Below are 24,297 nucleotides of genomic sequence, written 5' to 3' on the forward strand. Positions count from 1 at the left end.
GAGGCATGCGAGGCAAGGCACGCGAGGCGGTTTGGTGCGACCTCGTGGGCTCGCGCTTTTGTGGCCATAAAAAACTAATGTTGGAAAAATTCCTAGCCTCAAGATGCGACCAGAAATTTTGGGGGGTAGTTGTTATGCCCGCTTTCGGTCATGGGCCCTAAACAGGTCCTTGTAGGTGCATTGAATAGCTGGACTCTCGTGTGTGGGCTAGAACCATGGATTGATGTGACTTGAGCCAGCACATGCGGGCTGGGCTCATGACATGCGAGCTGGGCTCATGACATGCGAGCTGGGTTCATACATGTAAGGTGGACTCATACTTGCCATCTGGGCTCTCATACGCGAGCTGGGCTCAGGTGTCCATAAGCGAGGTGGGCTCAGGTGCCCACACGCGAGTTGGGCTTAAGTGCCCACACGCGGGCTAGGCCCATAAGCCCACATCTTATGAAAAAGAGGTAACATTGTATTTATTAATCGAAAAGGAAGACGGTGCGGGCCGAGGTGACCAGGCCGGCCCACATCAAAGGACTTTATGTGCAACATGGAAAGTGACTCATAGATGACTGAGTTACTCGTAGATTTCGGGACTGACACGGGTTATTCCTACAATTATGGGAAGAAATGCGGAAATACCGCGAGATTGTAGGAAGCGTGTGAAGCCGGTCGAGATTTACGCGACTAATTGGCTGAAGGCCTAACTTTATCGTGGGCTGCACGGGTTGGAGAACCTTAACCCTAACCTATGTGACTTATTCCCTAAGAACTACGTGAGGCTTGATCCCTATAAATAAGGTACGTAGGCACTTATATGAGAGATGAGTCGACATTTGATAGAGAATAACAAACCCTATTCTTTCTTAAGGAGTCAACATACAAGCTCAGCCGCCACCATACATAACCTTCCTCCGCCCTCAAACACCGTCCTTGATCCTTGTTCCACCCATCAACCTGCACAACACTGTTATACGAAATTCTCCCTATAACACTCGTCAATAAAAGTTAACTTAAGAATAAATACTACCCGTCTCCCTACCAAGCATTCTGGTTAATAAAAAAAAATGAAAACAACACTATTCGATTTTATTAATTTGAACTTACTAGATCATTGGGAACGAAAATACTTTTATTATTAAAAATAATTCACCCCATATCTAACAAAATTTATATTCAGATAATTGATGAAATTTAAAATTTTATCTCATTTAAAACTCAACGCATCCCAGTAATAGTGTAAATTTGAAAATTTGAAATGGAAATTAAAAAGTTAATGATATTTTACATCAATCAATCAACCGTAAGTACTATATACCCGCTCACGGCTAGGGCTCTCAAACGGATAATTCAGATATGGATCTGCCTATATCCGGATCCGGATCCGAATCCGAAAATCCGTATCCGTATCCGTATCTGTATCCGAATCCGGAAATATTTAAAGAATAATATCTGAATCCGGATCCGACGGATACTATCCGGATACGGATAATATCCGGATCCAAATCTGATTTTCAATCAGACTTTTTTATTTTATATTAAAAATTGAAAAAATTGAAAAAAAATAAAAAAAAATATAGTTAAAAATAAAAATTCATTTTTAAAAATTAAAATAAGTGATAAAGTGATTTAATTATATTTTAAATTTTCAAAAATTAATTTTATTTTTCTTTTCAATATAAACGTATTCTTTAAATTGTTGAACTCAAATGATTTTTTTCTATATGTCTATAAAATTTGTATAAACATAATATTTAATATATATATATATATATATATGTGTGTCTGTGTGTATGTGTGTGTATACATAAATATACTATAAATTTAATATAATATATTTTCAAATTATTTAAATATTTAAATATAAAATATATTTATTCGGATTCAGATATTATCGGATACGAATATGCCTATATCTGTATCTGTATCCGCAATCGTCGGATTCGAATACAGATAATATCCGCTTTGTGTCGGATATGGATAATATCCGCTTTATTTCGGATACGAATGCGGATTTTTCAGACGAATATCGGATTTTTCGAATTTTTTTGACAACCCTACTCACGACAGTGTCTGAAGAGGAGTCAAAGAATGAAAAGATTGTTTTTTTTTAAATCCGCCACTTGTATCTGCACAAATATGTGTTGTAGATACAAATTGATATAAAAAAATACATATAAGAGAAACAATATATTAACCATGATTTTCTTTTAATGGACATACTTATAACGTAAGAACCATTACCATTTTTCACTTTAATTTTAAATTTTCAGCAAAAAATTTATACTCATTGTCACTTTATTCATAACTTTTTCTCTTGATTACAAGGCACATGAATGAAGGATTTGCTCAAGCACTTATGATATTTGAAATCGTACCGTAATCGAGTTATACAAAATAATAATATTCTTCCGATGAGGCCATTAACCATGATGACAAGATGATCGGGTTGTATATTGGGTTCGCGTCAAAAACATCTCGGCCGCCAGAATCAAACTGCGAAGAGTGTCGTCTTACGGGTAAGGTCCTGATAAATCATATATCGGTACGACAACTAAATAATTTCGAATTACGAAATTTGTAATCAGGATCAGAAATTGCAGAGAGAAGTGATGATAATGACGTGGACTTCTAGTGAATGATATTCTATAAAAATGTGAAAAGATTTTTCTAAATTTAAGGCTTTTGACAAATTTAGGCATGTCTTAATATAATTAATTTTCATTTTATATTTTCTAATGTTTAAGTTGGAGATTAAATATTAATTTATTTAATACAAATTTTAGAAGTATATATATCTGCTACAGTACAGCAATTTTGGAGATAATTGATGAACATAATTATCAGTAAATCAATTTCGAATATGTTATGAGTAAATGTTTATGATATGCTCGTATATATATGCTGAGGTTCTTGTCGAATTCAGGTATAGATTCAGTTATAGTCGCATAAGTTTCCTACATGTACTAAAGGAGGTGCTTGAATATATGCGAAGGGACAATCAGTATAGTGTATAATTTTAGAGATAAAGAAGTTTTTTGCTATGATATATATAAAAAAGTTAATTCGTAATATAAGTTAGAAACAGCCTGCAAATTATACTATAAAAATTTTGTGATTGCATAATGTATACAATGTGTTTGATCATTTGTCTCATCTACAGTAATTATGTCAGGTTCTGTAATTTTGTCTATAAAATATTGTTTTTGTTCCCAGTTGTTGCATTATTTCAGACACTTCCATGTTATAAGTACATGTTGTTTTGCTCCTACCTGCATGCTATTTTTAAAGTTGATGCTCTGTTCTATAATTCTGATTGTACTAGGTTTATGTTTTCGCAACAGATAATCGACTCGTATATGAATTAGTTCGAGGAAATTCATTGTTCCCCAATGAAAATATTTATAGTAATCTGATTTTGTTAGGATATTTAGTAACTAAGAAGTAAACAGGACTGCACTGCTATTAGTCTGTTACGGTCGTTGTACACCGAGTTTGAAGTTGTGGTATTTAAGATTGTTGTTTTTTGTATTATAAAATCATTTACCCCGGTAACTAAGCTACTTGCATGTTACAATTGCAGAGTGGATCAATCTTGAGGTAAATTATCATATTACGGCCACCAGGATGGTAAGGTGGTTTCGATTAAAGTTATTGTTTGACGCGAAAATTTTCTGAATGTAGTGCACCAAGTAAAATCTTTAAAATAATATATATTTAGCATTAAGTTTCTGAAGCAATTTTTGGTGGCCATCCATCTCATTTGAATCTTCTAATGTAATTGCATGTGCTACAACGATAATGTGTCTATCTATATTTATATCACCCTTATCATGTTATGTATGTAATGTAACTATGTAAGAGTTGGAATTTCGTTGTTCTTGGATTTGTAGGACTGCACTGAGCAGGTCAAGTGTGACAAACTAGGCCCCTCATCTTCTTTTTGCCGAATGATATATGCAGAGGTGAGTGGACATATTCTCTTACTCGCCTGAAAAGGTTAGAATTATGTAATTGTTAATAGGGTTTCATGCTGCAGTATTACTGTACAAGTTCCTCAACTGTAGCATAAGATTTGAAGCTGTCTAAAGATATAATAGTTTCTTTACCTTACACACGAGCTTCCACAAGTTTGTAAACATCACCTATGCTTTTTCTTTGAGATAGGTACACAATATTTCAAAGGCCAGGGCCTTTAAGGTTTTGCACAGGGAAATATAAAAATAACTTGCATATCCTCTAATTTACTTGGTCTAGGCACTTAATAACTTGATTAAAACAAATATCCTTAAATGAATTCATTTTTTACTTGCGTGTTTTCCTAGCCAAGTTTAGGGGAAGCCATATATGATTATCTAAAGAATATAGTTTACAGATCGAAGAAGTTGGATGGGAGCATCTACTGAGGCTTGGAGAAGATTTTATGTGTCTTAGCTTCCGCGTTAGGTGATCCTCTTAACCCTGTAAACAGTTTCAAAGACCTATGAGCAATATATCTGTTCCCCAAACAATGTTCTTATAGTTATCTATAACTGATTTCCAAATTCCCCAATTAAATGTGAAGGATTGGAATAATCATATTTTTTTATAGGCTTTTGGCATTTGAGTTGCTAATGTAGACATCTCCTTTTTCCTCACTTGCTCTCTATCTCTCTGTGTGTGTTTGTCCACACATCTATGTTTTATCTATTTGGCTCTTGTGTAATTATGTAATCTTATTATACTAAGTATGTAATTCAGGTTATTTGTTTGTTTGTGTGCAATTTGGAATTTCAGAGACAAAAAAGGAAGAGTTCACGTGATGGAGATAATGTTAGACAAGACATATCCAAAATGCCCGCCTTTGATATCTGCCGTTTGTTTTCTCCAACGCTTTACATTCTTAAGCTATATTTATTACAAATTCGCAATGAACTAAAGGTTTGTCATTGTTTAGGATGTGCCTTACATCCTTACTTTGGAGTGGCTGACGAATTACAGGCTTAAGAATGTTGTAAAACAATTCCAGGAGGTATTTCTATTAATTTCTTGAGCCTTGTTCTTACAAAATTTTCTTAAATTCAACTCTCTTACCCGCAAGGAACTGTGATCTACTAGTACTGCAAATTTTATATGTTCAAATTACATACTCTCAAAGGATCTTAACACACCTATGTATTGCAGCATCTAGAAAAGCTTCAGGAGTTCTGGTCTACTTTGGGCGTTATTGATCATGATCTTTGGGTTGTTTATCCCAAACCGCCAATGCTTGCTACTTGTTATCGTCAAATCAATATGGGTAATCATTTTGAAAATATTTCCCTATAGTGATTGCTCTCTTTCATACTCGAAGTGCTGCAATAAACTTAGCAGTTGATGAACATGCTTGATTTGCCTAGAGTTGCCTTTGTTTGTCCAGTAGATGCACCAATCACATTTGTTGGGGTGAAATTTTAGGAAAACAATATGAGTGGGACATAAAAAAAGAAAGGTAGTGAACAGGGTGAGAGATTGAATCGTGAAAGTTGATCCATGCTTTTTATCTTTCCTGATGTGTTTCTTTATCTGACTTTGTCATAGATGTTCTTTGAATGATATTTATTAAAAAAAATACAAAACTTTAGACATGAATATCATTTTCAATTCTTAATCGATTGTTGTCGCATGGTTTGAAAATTTCCACCAATCTTGGATATATATCCTTTATGTTCTGTTGTGTAGGTAGGTGCTAGATCTCTCCTTTACCCTTTGATATTCTCCCTGTGACAGTCAGTGTTTCTAGTTTTTGGCGTGTTTATGGTTCTCAGGAGATGATTGCTTTCTGATGCTGTTCATAAGTGCCACGGATCCACGATCTTTACCAGAGTAGGAATTCTCCTCCACTAGTTATTGCTATTACTAGTACCAATTACTAAACCTGTTAGGCTAAATATGCGTTTGCTTTGTTAGGTGTCGCTTTACAGGTTCAGATCAAAAAGTAAACTTGTTAACAAGGAAATGGAGGAGAAATTGCAAAAGATGGTATATTCTTAATCTCGTAGCTATTCTTAGTTGAGTCTTCTTATATATGACTATAATTCTTTCTGTGGTGCTCTGGATTGAATTCTTTTATGAAGCACATGGTTAAAATTTCCTTGCACATTCATAAACCATAGTTAATTGAGTTATATTAAAGTATTGAACTCAAGGTGATACTGAAATGTTCTTATGGACTTGCAAGAGTTAGATTAGTTTCTAGCTTAAAGATTTAAATTCTAAAACTTGTATGATACAGTTCTTTTTAGGTCATAATATCTTGAGTCAGTCCCTTATAAAGCATTGTGCTTGTATTTTCTGACGTTGACAGGATGAAGGACAAACCACTTCCTGAAAATCTTACAAATATATTTGACATGAAACTTCCCGGACCTCCCAGTGTTCATATAAATGATCAACAAACTGAATGTGGGATCTGTTATGCACAATATCTCCCCATGGGTAATGCTAATCATTCATTTATAGTTTTTACATTGTTTGTAAGTAGTTCCTTCTCATTGAGTTCATGGCCTATGTAGATGTTGAACTTGGTTCTAGCAGTGGAAGTTCGACTGATTATACATGTGATAATAAAGCCTGCAATAGGGCCTTCCACAGTATCTGTCTTGGGGATTGGTTGCTCACACTTACTACAACAAGACAGTATGTTTAGTATCAGTTCTTTTGTTGCCTTTCTTTAATTTTTCTAACAGTAAAATATCTAGTTATTTAACTCTGTTCCTGATTCTGTTTAAGAAGTAGTATAATATTTAGTTATTTAGCTCTAATAATGATACAGATGAGGAAGGGGACTTCACTCTTCTATTTTCTCATTAGTTTTTTTTTCCTACTGAAATCTACTATTAATCATTGAAATAAAACTTGCTGTGAGAAAGCAATGAGGAGCAAGTTTCAGGAAGAGGGTAAGTAGCAATTAAATTTCCAGTTGTGCGGTTATTCCATCTTTTAGGTGATATGTGATTACAAAACACTTGTGAATGGTTGCAGGATAAGGGCTACTAGATCTATGTAAATGTTGAATATGTAGAAGTTTAAATAAAATTGTTACACCCTTATAGATATCGAATTAGACGTTGCGCTGCATATTCTTGAGAAGTATTTGTTCAATTTTTAAATATGAGGATGTTCTAAATTTGTCAATGATCTGCTCTTTATACTTTCATCAACATGCTTACTTCTAATATAATTTAAAAAAAGTTCTTTCCTTGCTTCTTTTGCAGGTCATTTGATGTTCTGTTTGGGAATTGTCCATACTGTTCAGACCCAGTTGCAATCAAAGTTAATGTAAAAAAGTAAAACGATCATAATCTTAAGATACAGATTTTCCATTCAGAAAAATAGTCATTTTTTCATGCCATCCTCAAAGGCGATGTCCTTGCTAAACTGCTTATATGACTTTATATGTCTTCATTGATTTTGCGCATAAAGTCATAAATTTACGACATTGATCTCCTTGTTCGACTGCTAGGATGATTGATTCGTCTTCATTGATTGTGCGCATAGGGTCATAAATTTAATAAATCAATGCAATATCTATACTGTAAATATACATTTACACTCTAATTAGAATTGGAGGTATGTTGCAGAAAATTTTGTAATTATTTTGCAGTCTTTTTTCGATTAGGATCTGTTGGCGGACAATGATAAGTAGCCTACTTCAATTTATATGAAGACAACTAGACTTGCCAAAAAACAGGGATCCAGTGGTCCATCAAAAGGTAAGCGCCCAAATTTTCCAGTTCATTTCATATGCTAGACACATCTGTCACTTCCAATATATTTATACACCACTAAATGAGTGATAATGTAGAAGTTGATGGTCCCAATAGATCAATGCGCCTGAATAAATGTTCATCAGGGCACTTGGACGTCAGGGTAAATTCTTTGATGTTGGGTCATTGTTTGAAAATTTTAGTACTCCATAAATCTGACTTAAATTGACCTTAATGCATTGAAGTGAACAGAGTTTCATTGTACTTAACATAGGTATATAGAAAACCAAGAGGAATTAATTTTAAGATAATGATCTTAAATTATTAATTTTGTAATATTTAGTAGAGAGACAGTTCTTTGTTTCTTCGCGGGGAAGGGCAAAGACGAGGCAAGTGTTCCGCTAATAACCTCTAATCCGGAGGTTAGACTAAGGTAATGGAAGTACAATCACCTTCTTGAAAATTATATATAGGATACCTTTTCATATTTTTTTGTAGTAAAACGTTGTTTTGCTTAGAATCATATTACAAGCCAGGATCAAATTTGCTAAGCAGAAGGCAAGGGGTTTTAATAGAAAACACAGCTGGTAACAGTTTGTACTAAGGTTGATATTGAATATTGATATACATCAGTTTCATAATAAAGCAAATAGCATTTTTGTTTTTTGACTCCACGTCGAAGACAGCCAAATTAACATCATATTGACCTTGAGATAACCACACAAACTTCACTAACCTTTTACATGCATGAACACAACAAATCAAATATCCTTATTCCCTCTATGTCCTTTCTTTATGCATGTCTCATAAATTTAACATGCGAAAGGTGTATATTTATAGGGGCATATAAAAAACATTAGAAGGTACGCACGCACATACAAATTGAAATGTACACATATGCATATGCATGTATGTGTATTTTATGTCCGGATGAGGAAGATTAGATGCCTGCAAGACACTCAGGGGGTGTATTGGGGTAGCGAGACTTGTCGGTGCAGTAGTCGTAGGTCATGTGATTCATGCGAACCCATCTGTATCGTCTAGCTTCGATGGGGCTGAGTTGTTTGTAAGCAGCACCTTCCCACCAATTTCGGAAGTTGGAGGCACAGGCGGCTGGGCCGGGTACAGGGCATCCTTCAATATCGAAGTCCTTGTAGTATGAAAGAAACGGAGCTTTGCTCCAGTCTATCTTTTCTATACCTCCTCTGGTTGCCCAATCATCGGCTTCCCACAATGTTGAGTACACTCCCATAGGTTGAGACTTCGGGAACGGAATTCCTTTTGCTTCATTGTTCTTGTAAACTCTGATGGGTACTTCATCCACATAAAACCTGCAGATATAAGATAATTTAGATCTCTTCTCTTGCTTTGTCCATTTAATCAGTGATGACAAGGTGAGTTTTAGAACTTCGGTTGATAATTAGATAAACTTACACAACCATATTATGGTTCCACATAATGGAGTAAGTGTGAAATGCTGCAGCAGGGTCAAACCAAAGGTTAACCCTTTGTTCTCTATCACCTTTTCCATGAGCGTATACATTGGTTTGGACTGTGTAAGGCTGTCCAGTCCGGTTCCCTAAAAACTCAAAGTCGAGCTCATCGCGTATTGTATCAGTGTCGGAATTCATCTATTATCGACCAAAATGAGTAGTCACAAGTGAATCTCTATTCTTTGACATTGCAAATTAGAAATAGAAAATTAAGGACTAGAGTGAAAAGCTAGCAAACTAACATAGAAGGCAGTAACTGTCCCTGCAGAGTCACCGGGGATGAGTTTGATCTTCATGCTAACTTTTCCAAACAAGTATTGATACTTGGAAGCAAATCCGCACCCTATTTAATCATCATAACAGAAATTTGACACAATGTTATAGTCCTACAACTACAAGTCATGTAATATATACACCATAAGTATCTTAATTATAACAAGCAATGCAGGATAATAGTGTGTGTGTGTGCGCGCACGCATGTTCTACCAGAATTTTGATCTAGAACTAGCTGGATGGCCCTGCCCCCATCTAGCTGTTTGATATGAGTATCGCCCCAGGTAGTGCGGAAATCCTGCAGATACGTTGCAGGTCGAGCTAACGCCGCAGGGATCAAGAAACAAACCACATAAACTAGCAAAACAGCTGCATTAGAGTATTTCGGTATCGAGGCCATGATGAAGCTGAAATGATGATGAAACTAATGAAGCACTTGGGGGGTTTAAATAGAGCGAGAGAGGATATGGATGAAACAGAAACCGCAGAAAATGATTTGAAATATCCAATGAATGAGTGGGGATAACTGAAATTAAATGTTTGAATCAAAAAAGAAGAAGAAAAAACTAAGCTTTCCATACAGCTAGCTAATAATACCAAAAAATCCGTAACATGGACCCGAAATTGGTTGTCTTTACCCAACGAATCTTTATTATTGTTACTCAGAGAGTATTGTTGTTATTACTACAGTACATTATAAGGAGCTGCATCAGTTGTTCATTGATTTCCCACCACTTATTTTCTAACTTATTCTTGTATATTCTTTGCTAATTCAGTGAAACCCTACTAGTCTACAATATTTATACCTAGCATTGAAAGCTAAACTTGCATAGCTATTACTGTATCTCCTATTTTATCCTATTTTCATGTGTGTGTCTTCTGATTTGGCCAACTCAACTACCTTTCACCTTTCATTTTTTGTTACTCACCGATGAATGTTCCCGCTTGATGAAATTGATAGAGAAAATGATCGATGCGGGAGAGCTGAATGAGTTTGTAAGGGACTTAATGGGACGGAGGGAGTATTAGTTTGTGAGGGGAGAGCAAAAGTACCATTTTTTCCTTTATTAACCCAAAGTTCTTGTTTTATTCTTTGTTTTTTTTATCCGCAAAGTTAGTAAATTTACAAGTTAGTAATTTAGTTTGAATAACTAGAACATAATAATAACGAATTTGGGTTAAATTCAGAATATTTATTGATCGTATGCTGCAAATTCGGCCTAATATGTAGACGGACGAGCCAGGTAGGCATAACTCAAATGTGCATGAGAGGTTATGTCGGTGACTAAAACGGGCCACAGAGTGAAAAAAGGACCCTCACTATTTTCAACAGAAGTTTTAGAGTAAACCTTACTTTCAGTTCAACGTGCATTGAAATGATTTTTGGTTTTCACAAGCGTGCGTAATTTAAAAAGACTTCACTTACAACCAAGGTCCAACCTTGACGTTTTTCAAAAGTAAAAACTTAATCACTGCATGCATCAACCTTCTCCTGCTCATACTTGGAAAAAATTACTTTACGTCCGGAGATTAATAGCATTTCGACCTCCTTAACCCTTCGTCCCTTCCCCTGGTTCCGTCGTGTTTATGTATGTATCAATTCCTCTCCTTTGGTTTATAATTTGAAATGTTTTTCCGCTTCATTGATAAGCATAAGAAAATAGTAACGGTTGTAAAATTAAAATTGTAAAAGAGTAGTGCTATGTATTTTAAATTTGTTTCCAAAACTTATCTCAAATGACGTGGCATGACAATTTGGTAACAGTTTTGGAAATTGTTGTTGGGACTCGATTATTTTTCATTGTAAAAATGTAATTTAAGTTTAACAAACTGGTTAGCTGCAAACATTGTCTAGACGGTGTCATCTAATTAACATTCAACCAGAAGTAATGCTTAGCCTGTGCTGCCAGAAGTGTCCAAGCACTGAATGCCGCGTCGTAACTGAACCCACCAAGGTTTTGGTACATCCCCACCACGTTTTTCCAGAGTATTATTAGGCGTCCTAACAGCGTCACTAATCTAGTATGAGTTCCAAATCCTCTTCTAATGACTTCCTGACGAGACCTATTAAATGAAGTGGACCATCAATATTTATTTGTCAAAAGTAGTAATCCCTGTTGTTACGATTTTGACACAGTAATGAATGCCATCAGAAATCTATACCCAGCTGTATCAATAAAGGAGATTGCTACTATTGGTTTCCATAGCTAACTGACATATTGATCGTTTTGTTGTTTTAACTCCTAATAAAATGATCGTGAGAGGCTATTTACAGTTGTTTGTGGTAAATTTGATGTTACTCATCGGTAGGTATCAATTGTTGCTATAACCAAAATCAAACATGGCGACTAGGTTCTACCAGCTATGAGAAGAGGGTAAGATGTACGCTACCGGCCCTGAGTAAGATGTATGCAAATGTTACCCATAATCCAAGGTGGAGCTAGCGGGGATAGGGTAGGAGTAAGGTGGAATGTCAGTATCAGGAAAGGCAGGAGGATGGATATGGACACACACACATGAACTTGCATGTATCTAAGTTAAATGCACACATCTCCCTCCCACCAATAGAGAGAGTAGGGTAACTCACCCAGTTCTCTCATTTATGGATTTTACATGATTTGTTTGCTCATTTTCCAGTTGGACCTCCCTTATACCACACTTGTATATATATAGTAGGTTTCTGTTTTTGCCCCACATTAGATGTCATTAATCCATCCCAGCTTCTCATCATCGATCCTCACTCGAATATGTTTGGATTTGGCTCCTAAAACTAAATTTTACATCAACACAGACCTTAAAACATATTTTCTATTGGAAAAAAACAACCTATTTAATTTTGAATTAAGCTAAGGCTCTTGGTTGGGTCCGCATTGAGATTAAATCCTGCGGAAGTTCAATCAGTAGTTAAAATTGTAAATATCATCCTCAATATAATTCAAATAATGAGTTAAGAAAACTACTCGCCAAACTAATATTTTAATTCTAGTCTGTCTCTACTTGTATGAATTTCGAATTCTGGCGCTGTACTGTATATTGGAGTACTAATAAAAAAATTGTTTGAAACCCAGCCGAGGTATGTTAATACAACTTCGAGTTGAGATATTAATTATGCGAATACAATCTGCGATTAATACATATAATCAAACAAATGTGTGCGTGAGTAAACGAAATCAAACGGAGGAAGAAAAGATATAAACAGAAGAGAGATCCTCGAGTCCAGTTGAAACTGTCTCCTTAAATCTATTTCGCCTCTCACCGTATGTGCGAGTCAATAGCCTCCCAGGATAAAACGAGGTAGCGACGGCGTTACGGATAACGAGCACCTTCAGCGAGTTTGAACGGGTACGAAACTATCACCGAGAGAGAGAGTTTTGTGTTTAAAGGCGAATATGTTTTTGGTGTGTCTAACCCTAACGCCTTAGAGGTGTTTATATAGGTGTAGATAGACTTGTGCGCTACTCTTTTCCATAATTAAATATCATTAATTATGAAATCGGTGTAATACTTGCAAGCTACTCTATTCCATAAATAATCTGAAACAGAATCAGATTAAATATATCAAGACATACACCATATCAATTAATCTGAAACAAAATCAAATTAATTTATGCCATAATATTTGAGCCAAATTCTAATGGAAAATAATAATTTCCATTATTAAGAGAATATCATCATATCTCACACATCTTTTAGTCATAATGCTCAAAATATGACTTACCAATATGGGACTTATACCCATATTTTCCAACAATCCCCCACATGGGTGAGATTGGTGATCTTAGTAGCACACACCAGACAGACAAACAGACACGGAGTTTGACTTGGTGATAGTTTCTTCGATCAGATATAGCATACGATAGGTAGAGAATGCTCCTTGAACCTTCGCTCGAGTAAGCATACCGACTTTACTGGTAGACAGTAGACGTGCTTGTCCTTGAACTGTTCGACCGTTTGTGTAAACGATGATATACTTATCACTATATCGTTTCTGACTCGTTCAGCTCTCATGAGTATGTCCATTTTGGCCATGAAACATTGTCCTGGTTCTGCAGAAGTTTCCGCAATTCTCCTTTGAAGCGGCCCCACTTCTCTCCCACATAGGTGATCTTTATCTTATAGAGTAACCAGCGTTTACTCAACTGAATTCCATGCGTTCACTCCTGAGCTCCATGTATTCATCAAAGATCATTAAAAGCTCAAAGCTTAACCTCGTACCTTACGGGTCTCACTGTTTCCTCATCATAGGAACAGGCCAGGGGTTACCCCCACAGTGATTTGGTCATCATGATTTAGTTGTCCCATTGAACCAAGTTCTTGGGATCTCCAGTCAGCAATGGTTGGGTGTCCACCATGATGCCGTTAAGCAATAGGCTTAAGACCCATCCCTCTCGATGATTTCTCAACCACTTCTCTTGATAACCCTTTGGTTAATGGATCCGCCATATTATCTTTTGACGGTATATAGTCAATAGTGATAATTTCGGTTGAGATCAATTATCTAATGGAACTGTGTCGTCGTCGTATATGACGAGACTTTCCATTATACATCGTGCTCTGCGCTCTGCCAATAGCGGACTGACTATCACAATGAATCCCTATTGCAGTTACAGGCTTTGGCCATCTTGGAATATCCTCCAGAAACTGACGTAGATATTCAGCCTCTTCGGCGCATTTATCTAGTGCCACAAACTCAGCTTCCATCGTGGAATGAGTTATCACCGTTTATTTTGAGGATTTCCATGATATTGCCGCTCCAGCTAATGTAAACACATAGCCGCTCGTAGACTTAAGTGCTTTCTTGCTAGATATCCAATTTGCGTCAGTATATCCTTCTAATACCGCTGGGTATCTGCCATAGTGCAGTCCATAGTCTCGAGTTCCCCTCAAGTACCTTAGTACCCTTATGATCGCTTTCCAGTGATCAGCTCCCGGATTACTCGTAAACCTACTCAACTTGCTAATTGAGTATACAATGTCTGGTCTTGTACAGCTCATGAGGTACATCAGACTACCAATTATCCTCGAGTATTCCAATTGGGAAACAGCTACACCTTTGTTCTTGGATAGGTGCAAAGTCATATCCACAGGTGTCCTAGCTTTCTCAAAGTCATCCTTAAGAAACTTCTCAAGGATCTTGTCAATATAATGTGGTTGACTTAATGCGAGACCCTCTGATGTTCTAGAAATTTGAATTCCCAGAATTACATTTGCTAGTCCCATGTCTTTCATATCGAATCTTGATTTCAACATGTCCTTGGTAGATTTGATCACTTTATCATTGCTTCCGGCAATAAGTAGATCATCTACATATAGCGTCATCATGACATAGCCACTCTCGTTATCTTTGTAATAGGCACAGCTATCACATTCATTGATTTTGAAGCCATTAGCCAGCACGACCTCGTCAAAGTTTTCATGTCATTTCATAGGCGCTTGCTTCAAATCATACAATGATTTCACCAATCTACAAACTTTCCTTTCTTTTCCTGGGACAACAAACCCTTCGGGTTGTTCCATATAGATTTCCTCATCTGTCCCCATTTAGGAAGGCTGTTTTCACATCCATTTGATGTACAGTTAGATTACGCATTGCAGCAATAGCAAACATCATCCTTATGGACGTTATTCTCGTTATAGGAGAATATGTATCAAAATAATCAAGGCCTTTTTGTTGCTTGTATCCTTTAATCACAAGTCTGGCCTTATACTTATCAATAGTGCCATCAGTTTTCAACTTCTTCTTGAAAACCCACTTGCTACCTAGTGGTTTACAACCAGTTGGCAAGTCCACTAGTTCCCAAGTATGATTCTGCATAATTGAATCAACTTCATTCTTGATGGCCTCTTTCCACATAGGTCCATCAGGTGAGGTAACCGCCTCCTTATAGGTTTTTGGGTCACCTTCTTCGAGCAAATAGGTCATAAAATCAGACTCATAGGATTTCTCCGTTCGTTGTCTTTTGCTCCTTCTCACTACCCCCACATTTTCGTCTTCACTTTCGTCACTCTCATTATCGTCATCTACAGACTCATGAGATCGTTTAGACGTCGTAGGTTGTTGGTTTCCTGGATTACAGGGAAACATCGTCTCAAAGAATGAGGCATTCCTTGATTCCATAATGGTATTCTTTTGAATATCAGGAATCTTGGATTCATGAACAAGAAACCGATATGCAGTACTATGTGGAGGATATCCGATGAAAATACAATCCACAGTCTTAGGACCTATCTTCACCTTCTTCGGTGTAGGGATCAGTACCTTTGCAAGGCACCCCCATACTTTCAGGTGTTGGTAACTTGGTTTCTTTTTCTTCCACATTTCATAAGGACTTACATTTTTATTCTTGCGCATCGTAATATTTAAAATATTATTTGCACTTAAGATGGCTTCTCCCCACATCGATTGTGGAAGCCCAGAGCTTAACAACATCGCATTCATCATTTCTTTCAGAGTGCGATTCTTCCTTTCAGCCACACCATTTGACTGAGGGGAGTATGGTGCAGTGACCTCATGGATTATACCATGTTGTGAACAGAATTCTCCAAATGGTTCAACATATTCACCTCCACGATCACTTCGTATCGTTTTGATTTTCTCAGTCTGTTGTGTCTCAACTTCTTTCTTATAGATTTTAAATTTATCTATAGCTTCGTCTTTACTTTTCAACAAATATACATAGCAGTATTTTGTACAATCATCAATGAATATAATAAAATACTTGTTTCCTCCTCTTGTTGGAGCGAATTTTAAATCACATATGTCGCTATGTATTAGGTCTAGCACTTTGGTGTTCCTTTCCACACGTTTAAATGATGATCTCGTTAATTTTGCCTCAACACAAGTCTCACACTTATGTTTTGAATCGATAGTAAGTTTAGGTATGTATTCTTTTGCACTTAAACGTCGTAAAGTGTCATAATTTACATGTCCTAATCTAGCATGCCATAAATTAGGAGACTCAAGCAAGTAAGCAGAAGAATTCTTCATTTTATTATCGTCCTTAACGGACATTACATTGAGCTTAAAAAGCCCATTGGTTAAATAACCCTTGCCTACAAACATACCACTCTTAGACAAAATTACTTTATCTGACTCTATTACAATGCGAAAGCCATGCTTACTCAACAGAGAACTAGACACAAGGTTCTTGCGAATATCAGGCACATAAAGTACATTCTTCAAAGTCAGATTCTTTCCAGAGGTCATCTTCAGGATCACCGTGCCTTCACCCTCAATGGTAGAAGTTGCTGAATTCCCCATGTAGAGCTTCTCACCAGCATCAGAAGCTTTGAGGCTAGAGAAAATCGCCTTGTCTGAGCAAACATGCCTAGTAGCACCAGTATCAATCCACCATTCACGTGGATTAGAACCGACCAGGTTCACTTCAGAGACCGTAGCACAGAGGTCTATATCACCCATATCCTTGGAGATATTCTTTACCATGTTTGCTTCTTTCTTCTTGTTGGGCTTCTTGGGCTTCTTGCAGTCAGAAGACCTATGACCAACTTTATCACAGTTGTAGAACTTCCCCTGAAATTTCGACTTCGAAATCCCTACTTTGGGTGCCAGCTTTGCCCTTTTACTAGAATTAGTCTTCTTGGGCTTGGAGCTTTGAGCGTGCTCCACCATGTTTGCCTTCTCAGTGGCAACATTAACTTTCTTCTCGGACCCTCTGTTGTCTTCTTCAATACGAAGTCTAACAATAAGATCCTCCATAGACATCTCCTTTCGCTTGTGCTTAAGGTAGTTCTTAAAATCTTTCCATCCAGGTGGAAGTTTTTCAATAACAGCAGCAACTTGGAAAGACTCACTTATGACCATTCCCTCAGCATGAATGTCATGAATGATCACTTGCAGTTCCTGCACCTGACTGACCACAGTCTTAGAGTCTGCCATCTTATAATCAAGAAAGCGGCCAACAATCCACTTCTTTGCCCCAGCGTCCTCGGTTTTATACTTATGGTCAAGTGACTCCCATAAGACCTTAGCTGTTGGCTTCGCGCTGTATACGTTATACAACGGGTCAGACAAACAATTTAACACATAGTTCCGACAGATGTAGTCGGAGTGCTTCCAAGCATCAGCAGCATACACAGTCTGCATGTTACTCTCAGCAGTGAGCAACGGTGGTTCTTCCTTAAGGAAGCGATCCATATGCAACGTGGTCAGATAAAAGTGCATCTTTTGTTGCCAACGTTTGAAGTTCGTTCCGTTGAATTTCTCAGGTTTTTCAGCATGTGCAGCAGGCACAGTTGGCATAACAGGTGCAGCAGGCACCACAGGTGGAACAGATGGTACGTGCGTCTGTACTACAGGTGTATGCACACCAGTAGGCACCGCAGGTATGATCGGAGGAGTGAATCCTGCCGATATCTGTCCAAGAGGAACACTAAACTGTCCAATGACAGTGTGTCCCACAGGCACATGTCCCGAAGGCACATGTCCAACAGGCGTTTGACCCCCATCAGATCGTACGATCCGTACGTTAGGGTTAATCGGCTGCCGGTGAACCCCATCAGATCCAGTGATCTGTGCGTTGGGATCAGCCGTCATGTTCATCGAATCGTTCACAGTTTGGTTCTCCATTGATCTGTTACTCAACAAAACAAGCAGATACAGATGTATCAGTCACAGATGTATATAAAATAAATAGCTTTAAGATTGTGAATACAATCTGCGATTAATACATATAATCAAACAAATGTGTGTGTGAGTAAACGAAATCAAACGGAGGAAGAAAAGATATAAACAGAAGAGAGATCCTCGAGTCCAGTTGAAACTGTCTCCTTAAATCTATTTCGCCTCTCACCGTATGTGCGAGTCGATAGCCTTCCAGGATAAAACGAGGTAGCGGCGGCGTTACGGATAACGAGCACCTTCAGCGAGCTTGAACGGGTACGAAACTATCACCGAGAGAGAGAGTTTTGTGTTTAAAGGCGAATATGTTTTTGGTGTGTCTAACCCTAACGCCTTAGAGGTGTTTATATATGTGTACATAGACTTGTGCGCTACTCTTTTCCATAATTAAATATCATTAATTATGGAATCGGTGTAATACTTGCAAGCTACTATATTCCATAAATAATCTGAAATAGAATCAGATTAAATATATCAAGACATACATCATATCAATTAATCTGAAACAAAATCAAACTAATTTATGCCATAATATTTGAGCCAAATTCTAATGGAAAATAGTAATTTCCATTATTAAGAGAATATCATCATATCTCACACATCTTTTAGTCATAATTCTCAAAATATGACTTACCAATAGGAGACTTATACCCATATTTTTCAACAAATTAATCAGCAAAAAAAAAATAAAAAAATTGGACAACCAGGTATTTTTCTGGGTAAACCAAAAGTACTGTGAATCAAGGTTAATTGATCGAATAAGTGACGTAATATGTTTAATTAGCACCACTGGGAGTTATTACTTGTTTAATCACTTGATAAACACTTGGTAGTTTGTCTATTTTTACATTCAAAAACAAAACAGTGACAACTTGAACCAAACGGTGTCGTGTCACCTTTTGGTGCCAAAACCTTCTGTGAATTGTCGACTTTGGCAAGGCATTAATATGATGGATTCAATATATTGGGCCGGTATCAATTCATGATCATGTATTTGGGCCCAATATGATCCTGAAATATATGGGTAACCTTAAGGCGAAGAAGATATTCACTACCTCCTAGTAGTTGCAGAAATAATATTCATAATTATTTTCTTGGGGTTAATACTCCTATGTACAAATGATTTTACATGAAAATACACTATAGATATTTTTGTAATACTATCACTTGATTAAAAACTTATAAATTTTATCATCAACATTTATAGGAGTGAGCATTTCCCGGTTCAGAACCGAGAACCGAACCGAACCGATCAAAAATTACGGTTCCGGTTCGGTTCTTCACTAATTCGGGTCCGGTTCGATTCTTATTTTTCTAGAAATTTCGGTTCTCGGTTCGGTTCTTAATATACTAGAACCGTAAAAACCGAAATATTCAACCGAAATATGGTTCTGAATATTCAACCAGGAAAGGCTCTCTTGAGATCTTTTTACTTCTACAAAACAAGGCAGTATTAAAAGCAATTCCATCTGCCTTGATATGAAAAAATATATGATAATATTAGTACGATGGAGTAGTATAATTGTACATTTGCCAAAAAAGGAAGAAGATAATAATATAAAAAATTGTAGAATGCAGAAGCAGTATGTGAGTAGTGTTAACAGTTAATCCAGGTAGCAGCATGGGTGGATGCTTACAGACTGAGGCTCCGGACCTAAAAAACAGAGATCAATAGTAGTAAAATATTTTACAGTCACTAAATTTTAATCCTACGGAGTAGTACCAAAACATAATAATACTAATATACAGTAGTAGTACTATTTATTAAAGTTGTTTGTCAAACCAAAAGAAAAAGTAGGTGAATTTGATGTGTTGAGATGAAACGATTAGGCTCTGCAAATACACAACATAGACCAAAGACTTGCAGAGTTGCAGGTAGTCCTATTTTTCTATTGGTGCATCTTTGTCTTGATAGGCGATGATTATAAAATAAAAACCACATCAATTGACTTTGCGTTTTAGTATAGTAAACGTTAACACCATCTGTGTTGTGGAAATGAGGTAAGAAAGAGAAAGGGTGTTATAGATATTTGGCGTGATGAGGTTGCTTATCTCTGTAAAAGTATACTATAAAAACCTGTACAACGAGATCCTACCGCAAAACACAATCTATTACTACTCATATAGTCATATTATATGTCTGCAACTCTATGGAACAAGTATATTTTAACAAACTATCATCACATTGTACAGCAGCAGCAGCTGAATAGGAGTTTTCTATACTAACGAAAACGATTTTTCATATGTAATAAGTGTGCAGGGCTATAAGCTGTATCTTAATATGTAGGCGTACGCTAGTTACACCACTCCCCTTAAATTTCAGCATACAAATACTCAACGACTTGGCTGGTTCAGTGTTTTTTTTGGGTTTTAAAATTATATTTGTCAATGTTACTTTATCAATACATACATATATTTATGTAACAATTACAGCACCATCAATTCTATATTGGGGACGGGTCTATAACAAATTCTATATTGGGGACGGGTCTACAACAACTGTTTGTTGTAGACCTAAATTTAACAAACACTTTTAAAGCCGTTGATCTGGGATTGGAGGGCTGGATCATTGGGGGGACCGCGGAAATTTTCAGCGGTCGGTCAGGACGGATCGCGGAAAATTTCCGCGGTTGCTACTGCTCCATTATCCCCAACTGCTCCCTTATCCCCAACATCCCAGCAGATCCTCATTTCACCACACAAAAACATCAAAATTTCAAAAAAAAAATCTACTCTCCAAGTTTACATTTTAGGCGATTTTGGGATATTTTCATCAAGAAATTCAAGTTGTTTTGTCAATTCAAGGTATATTTCTTGTCTTAAATTTCACATTTTCATGGCGGATAAATTATTTGCTCGTATATTTCGTCATAAACGTCAAAATGAAAAAAAAGAGGCTATTGATTGTAGTTTACATCTTGATAGTTTAAATAGTAGTGAAGAACCTAAAACCCCTGTATATGTTGAAGATGATGATTTTGTAGATAGAAATGAGGAATTTATTAATTTAGATGACGATTTGGTTGATGTTGAAGATGAAAGTGATGGAAATGAGGTTGAAAATGAGGTTGAAAATGATAGTGATAATGTTGAGGGTGAGGATGAAGATGATAATGTAGAGGATGCAAATTTGTATGAAAATGTTGATGGGGCGGGGAGTTCCATATTTGAATCAAATTTTTCAAAGTGTGGATGAGGCCGGTCATTTTTTTAGGGCTTATACTTTACGAAATGGATTTGCTATTAAAAATCAAGCTAGCCATCGTAATAAAGACAACGAGATATATGGTCGTTTATATGTTTGTAGGTTTTATGGAGTTCACTCACGTGTCAGCAGTTGTTCACATAGTGATAGTTGTACAAGTATCCTTAGACTTGAGGTCATCATAATCATCTTGTGTACACTGAACTATGCTTTGGTTTAGTTCTTAGTCTCCAGGGACAATTATTAGGGCTCTACTGGGTATAGGAATTTGTACACGAAGATAGTGTATGATCAATAAAGGATCTACCCCTTCCAGTGAAGGAAACGAATGTTCAAGGCTGATCCACTTATACTAGTTCAGGAATCTCTGGCCAGAGTGAATGAAATTAGAAAGCAGTTTCTAATTTGCATAGAACTACGCATAGTAAATGGTAAGCAAGTGATTAAATTAGATAGACTTGACATGAGAACCATGCCTTGTATTTAATCGGGACATTGTAGGGTAGAAGGAGTTTATTGTACGGTAACTATTCACTGAATAGGTTCTTGGTATTCTAAGCAGTGAATTCATATTATCCGGATAGTCGCGATATGCTGAGAAGTATCCCTCACGATGTAGAATAAATGTGATTAATTAATTAATCATATTTAATAAATTAGAGAATTTATATAAATAATGATAGAATAGTTTTATTATTATTTATTTCTACTACCGGCTTAATATTGAACCTACAGGGTCACACCATAAAAAGAGAATGATTTTATGGTGGAGGAATTAATTAATAATGGCTAATAATTATTTATTTGTGAAATAAATAATTAATTGGAAAATTTAATAATTGATTAAATGAGATTTAATTGATTATAAATTAATTAAAAAAAGTTCTTAATATTATTAATTAAGGATTTAATTTTTGGAAACTAAATCAAGAGAGAGAATTATTTCTAAAGTGTTTAGAAAAAAGATTAATAATGAGAATAATAAATGGGATAATAATAATAATATTTATGGAAAAATTTCAGCTGAAATTTTTTGCCTATATATATACTATTATAGACCCTATTTTTATTTGAACCCCAAAAAAAACCCAAAAAAGTTTGGAAAACCCAATTCTCTCCACCTCCTTCCTCCTCCTTAACATCGTTTTCTTGGTGGATACCGGTGGAGTGCTTCACACTTGAGGAGCAACTGCTAAGGATCTCTGATCGTTGTCTCCGAATTATTTTAAAGGTTAGATTTGATCCCTATGTTTTTACCACGATTTATATGCTTTTATTTGGATTTTATATGTGTAAAAGTGTTTTGCCATGCCCCGCTGCGTTTAAAATCCAACAGCATTGATGCGGGATGAACACGCGTCGACTTTTGAGTGGATTCTTCGTACTTGGCTTGTAGGTGTGGGGAATAATCCTCCATTGACTATAATCACGGATCAAGATCAAGCCATGGCAAGCGCTATTGCGGTTGTACTCCCGAATACTACCCATTTATTGTGTTCTTGGCACATTAGTCAAAAATTCCCGGAGAAATTAGCTCATTATTATTCGGCTTTTCCGGAATTCAAGACGGACTTCAACAATTGCATTTATAAATCTCTCACCGAATGTGTTTTTGAAGCTAGATGGGCGTCGTTTGTGGAAAAGTATCACTTGCAAGATCATAAATGGTTAAAGGGGTTATATGAGTTGAAGCACAAGTGGATTCCTGCATATACTAAAAACAAATTTTTGGCGTTTCAAAATAGTACATCGAGGAGTGAGGGGATGAATTCTTTCTTTGATAAGTATGTGAGTTCGGCAACGGGTTTGAAGGAATTCATTGAAAATGCCCAAAAAGCATTGGCAAGGCAATTCATGAGGGAGAAGGAAGAACATTATGTCACCATTAATCTAAAACGTCCCATGAAATTGCATACCACATTGGAGTATCATGCTTCTTGTATCTACACTAAGGAAATGTTTAGAAGATTTCAAGATGAATTGGTTGAGTCTTCAAAATACTTTGTTGAAAAAGACCAACGAGCTAGTGAAAAAGGGGAGAGAATGGGGGATGTTTATACGTACTATAGTTGTTATAGGCCCATGTCCGAGCCTACGAGAAGAAATGTTTATTTTGTGGCATTCGAGAAAGCAAGCTCTTTAGGAATGTGTACGTGTAGAATGCTTGAACATTCGGGGCTACCTTGTAGACACCTATTGGCTGTCTTCACTAAGAAACGGGTTTCGGAAATTCCCCCGTATTACATAAACCGGAGGTGGACAATGCATGCCAATAGAGTTGATGGTGTGTTGCCTTACAATTTGGATGTTGGACAAAGTCATGAGATGACCTCAACCGATCGATTTAATAGCATGACAATGTTAACCATGAGTTTTTGTCAAAGTAGCATTGCATCCGAGGAACGGTATGATTATGCCGTTGGAGTGATGAATCGAGAAATACCAATTCTCGAAAGAATGAGCGTTGATGGAATTAAATCTTACGAAAGTAATTCGCAAGCTCCAAATGCAAGTGCTCATGAAGAAACAATTCTTGACCCTATTATGTCCCAAACTAAAGAGAGGAAGAAGGACGTTCGTTTCAAAAGTCCAATAGAATCGATTGGTAAAAAGGAGAAGCCGCCAAGAAAGTGCACTTATTGTCAAATGGAAGGCCATGATAAAAGGAAGTGTGCTAGTAGACTAGAAGATCTTAAAAATGTTCAAGAATCGCAATATAATTAGTGGTGTACCATTTTGTAACCGAATGTTGTAATCTTTAAATGGATTTGAATTTTAAGTGTTTAACATTGCTTTCTTTTTTATTATGTTTTATTGTCATATAATTGCCAATTATTGTCATATAATTGTGTTTTATTGTGATAGGTAACATGACTAGCGAGTATAGTGGTGACAACAACTCCGATCATAGTTGTGGTTCGGTTTCCCACGTTAGCAACACATTCTCGAACTCCCTACCAAGCGACTCGT

The 24,297-nt window shown here is 36.5% G+C and overlaps 3 protein-coding genes across 8 annotated transcripts; 2 read left to right on the forward strand and 1 right to left on the reverse strand.

The window, feature by feature from the left end:
- The first annotated feature begins 2,203 nt into the window (after positions 1–2,203).
- LOC141719642 (uncharacterized) lies at positions 2,204–7,607 on the forward strand. 6 transcript variants are annotated; one of them, XM_074522017.1, is made up of 13 exons: positions 2,204–2,221; positions 2,320–2,510; positions 3,575–3,621; positions 3,885–3,956; positions 4,367–4,437; positions 4,768–4,846; positions 4,928–5,002; positions 5,155–5,269; positions 5,778–5,835; positions 5,920–5,991; positions 6,317–6,447; positions 6,525–6,648; positions 7,227–7,607. In XM_074522017.1, the coding sequence occupies exons 2-13, from the start codon at positions 2,432–2,434 to the stop codon at positions 7,300–7,302; spliced, it is 999 nt and encodes a 332-aa protein (XP_074378118.1). In that variant the 5' UTR covers positions 2,204–2,221; positions 2,320–2,431; the 3' UTR covers positions 7,303–7,607. The 6 variants fall into 6 exon arrangements, with proteins under 6 accessions (XP_074378118.1, XP_074378117.1, XP_074378119.1 ...); XM_074522016.1 differs by lacking the exon at positions 2,204–2,221 and having other exon boundaries at positions 2,235–2,510; XM_074522018.1 differs by lacking the exon at positions 2,204–2,221 and having other exon boundaries at positions 2,235–2,510; positions 3,575–3,591.
- Positions 7,608–8,351: 744 nt separating this feature from the next.
- LOC141719643 (putative xyloglucan endotransglucosylase/hydrolase protein 7) lies at positions 8,352–9,903 on the reverse strand. The gene is made up of 4 exons (XM_074522022.1): positions 9,698–9,903; positions 9,454–9,554; positions 9,153–9,349; positions 8,352–9,049 (listed from the first exon to the last, which is right to left on the reverse strand). The coding sequence occupies exons 1-4, from the start codon at positions 9,882–9,884 to the stop codon at positions 8,659–8,661; spliced, it is 876 nt and encodes a 291-aa protein (XP_074378123.1). The 5' UTR covers positions 9,885–9,903; the 3' UTR covers positions 8,352–8,658.
- A 12,765-nt stretch (positions 9,904–22,668) lies between these two features.
- LOC141718973 (protein FAR1-RELATED SEQUENCE 5-like) lies at positions 22,669–24,051 on the forward strand. Its single transcript, XM_074521352.1, has one exon. The coding sequence runs from the start codon at positions 22,669–22,671 to the stop codon at positions 24,049–24,051; it is 1,383 nt and encodes a 460-aa protein (XP_074377453.1).
- Positions 24,052–24,297: the final 246 nt, after the last annotated feature.

The sequence above is a fragment of the Apium graveolens genome, chromosome 4 (assembly GCF_009905375.1).
Source record: "Apium graveolens cultivar Ventura chromosome 4, ASM990537v1, whole genome shotgun sequence".
Lineage (NCBI taxonomy): Eukaryota > Viridiplantae > Streptophyta > Magnoliopsida > Apiales > Apiaceae > Apium > Apium graveolens.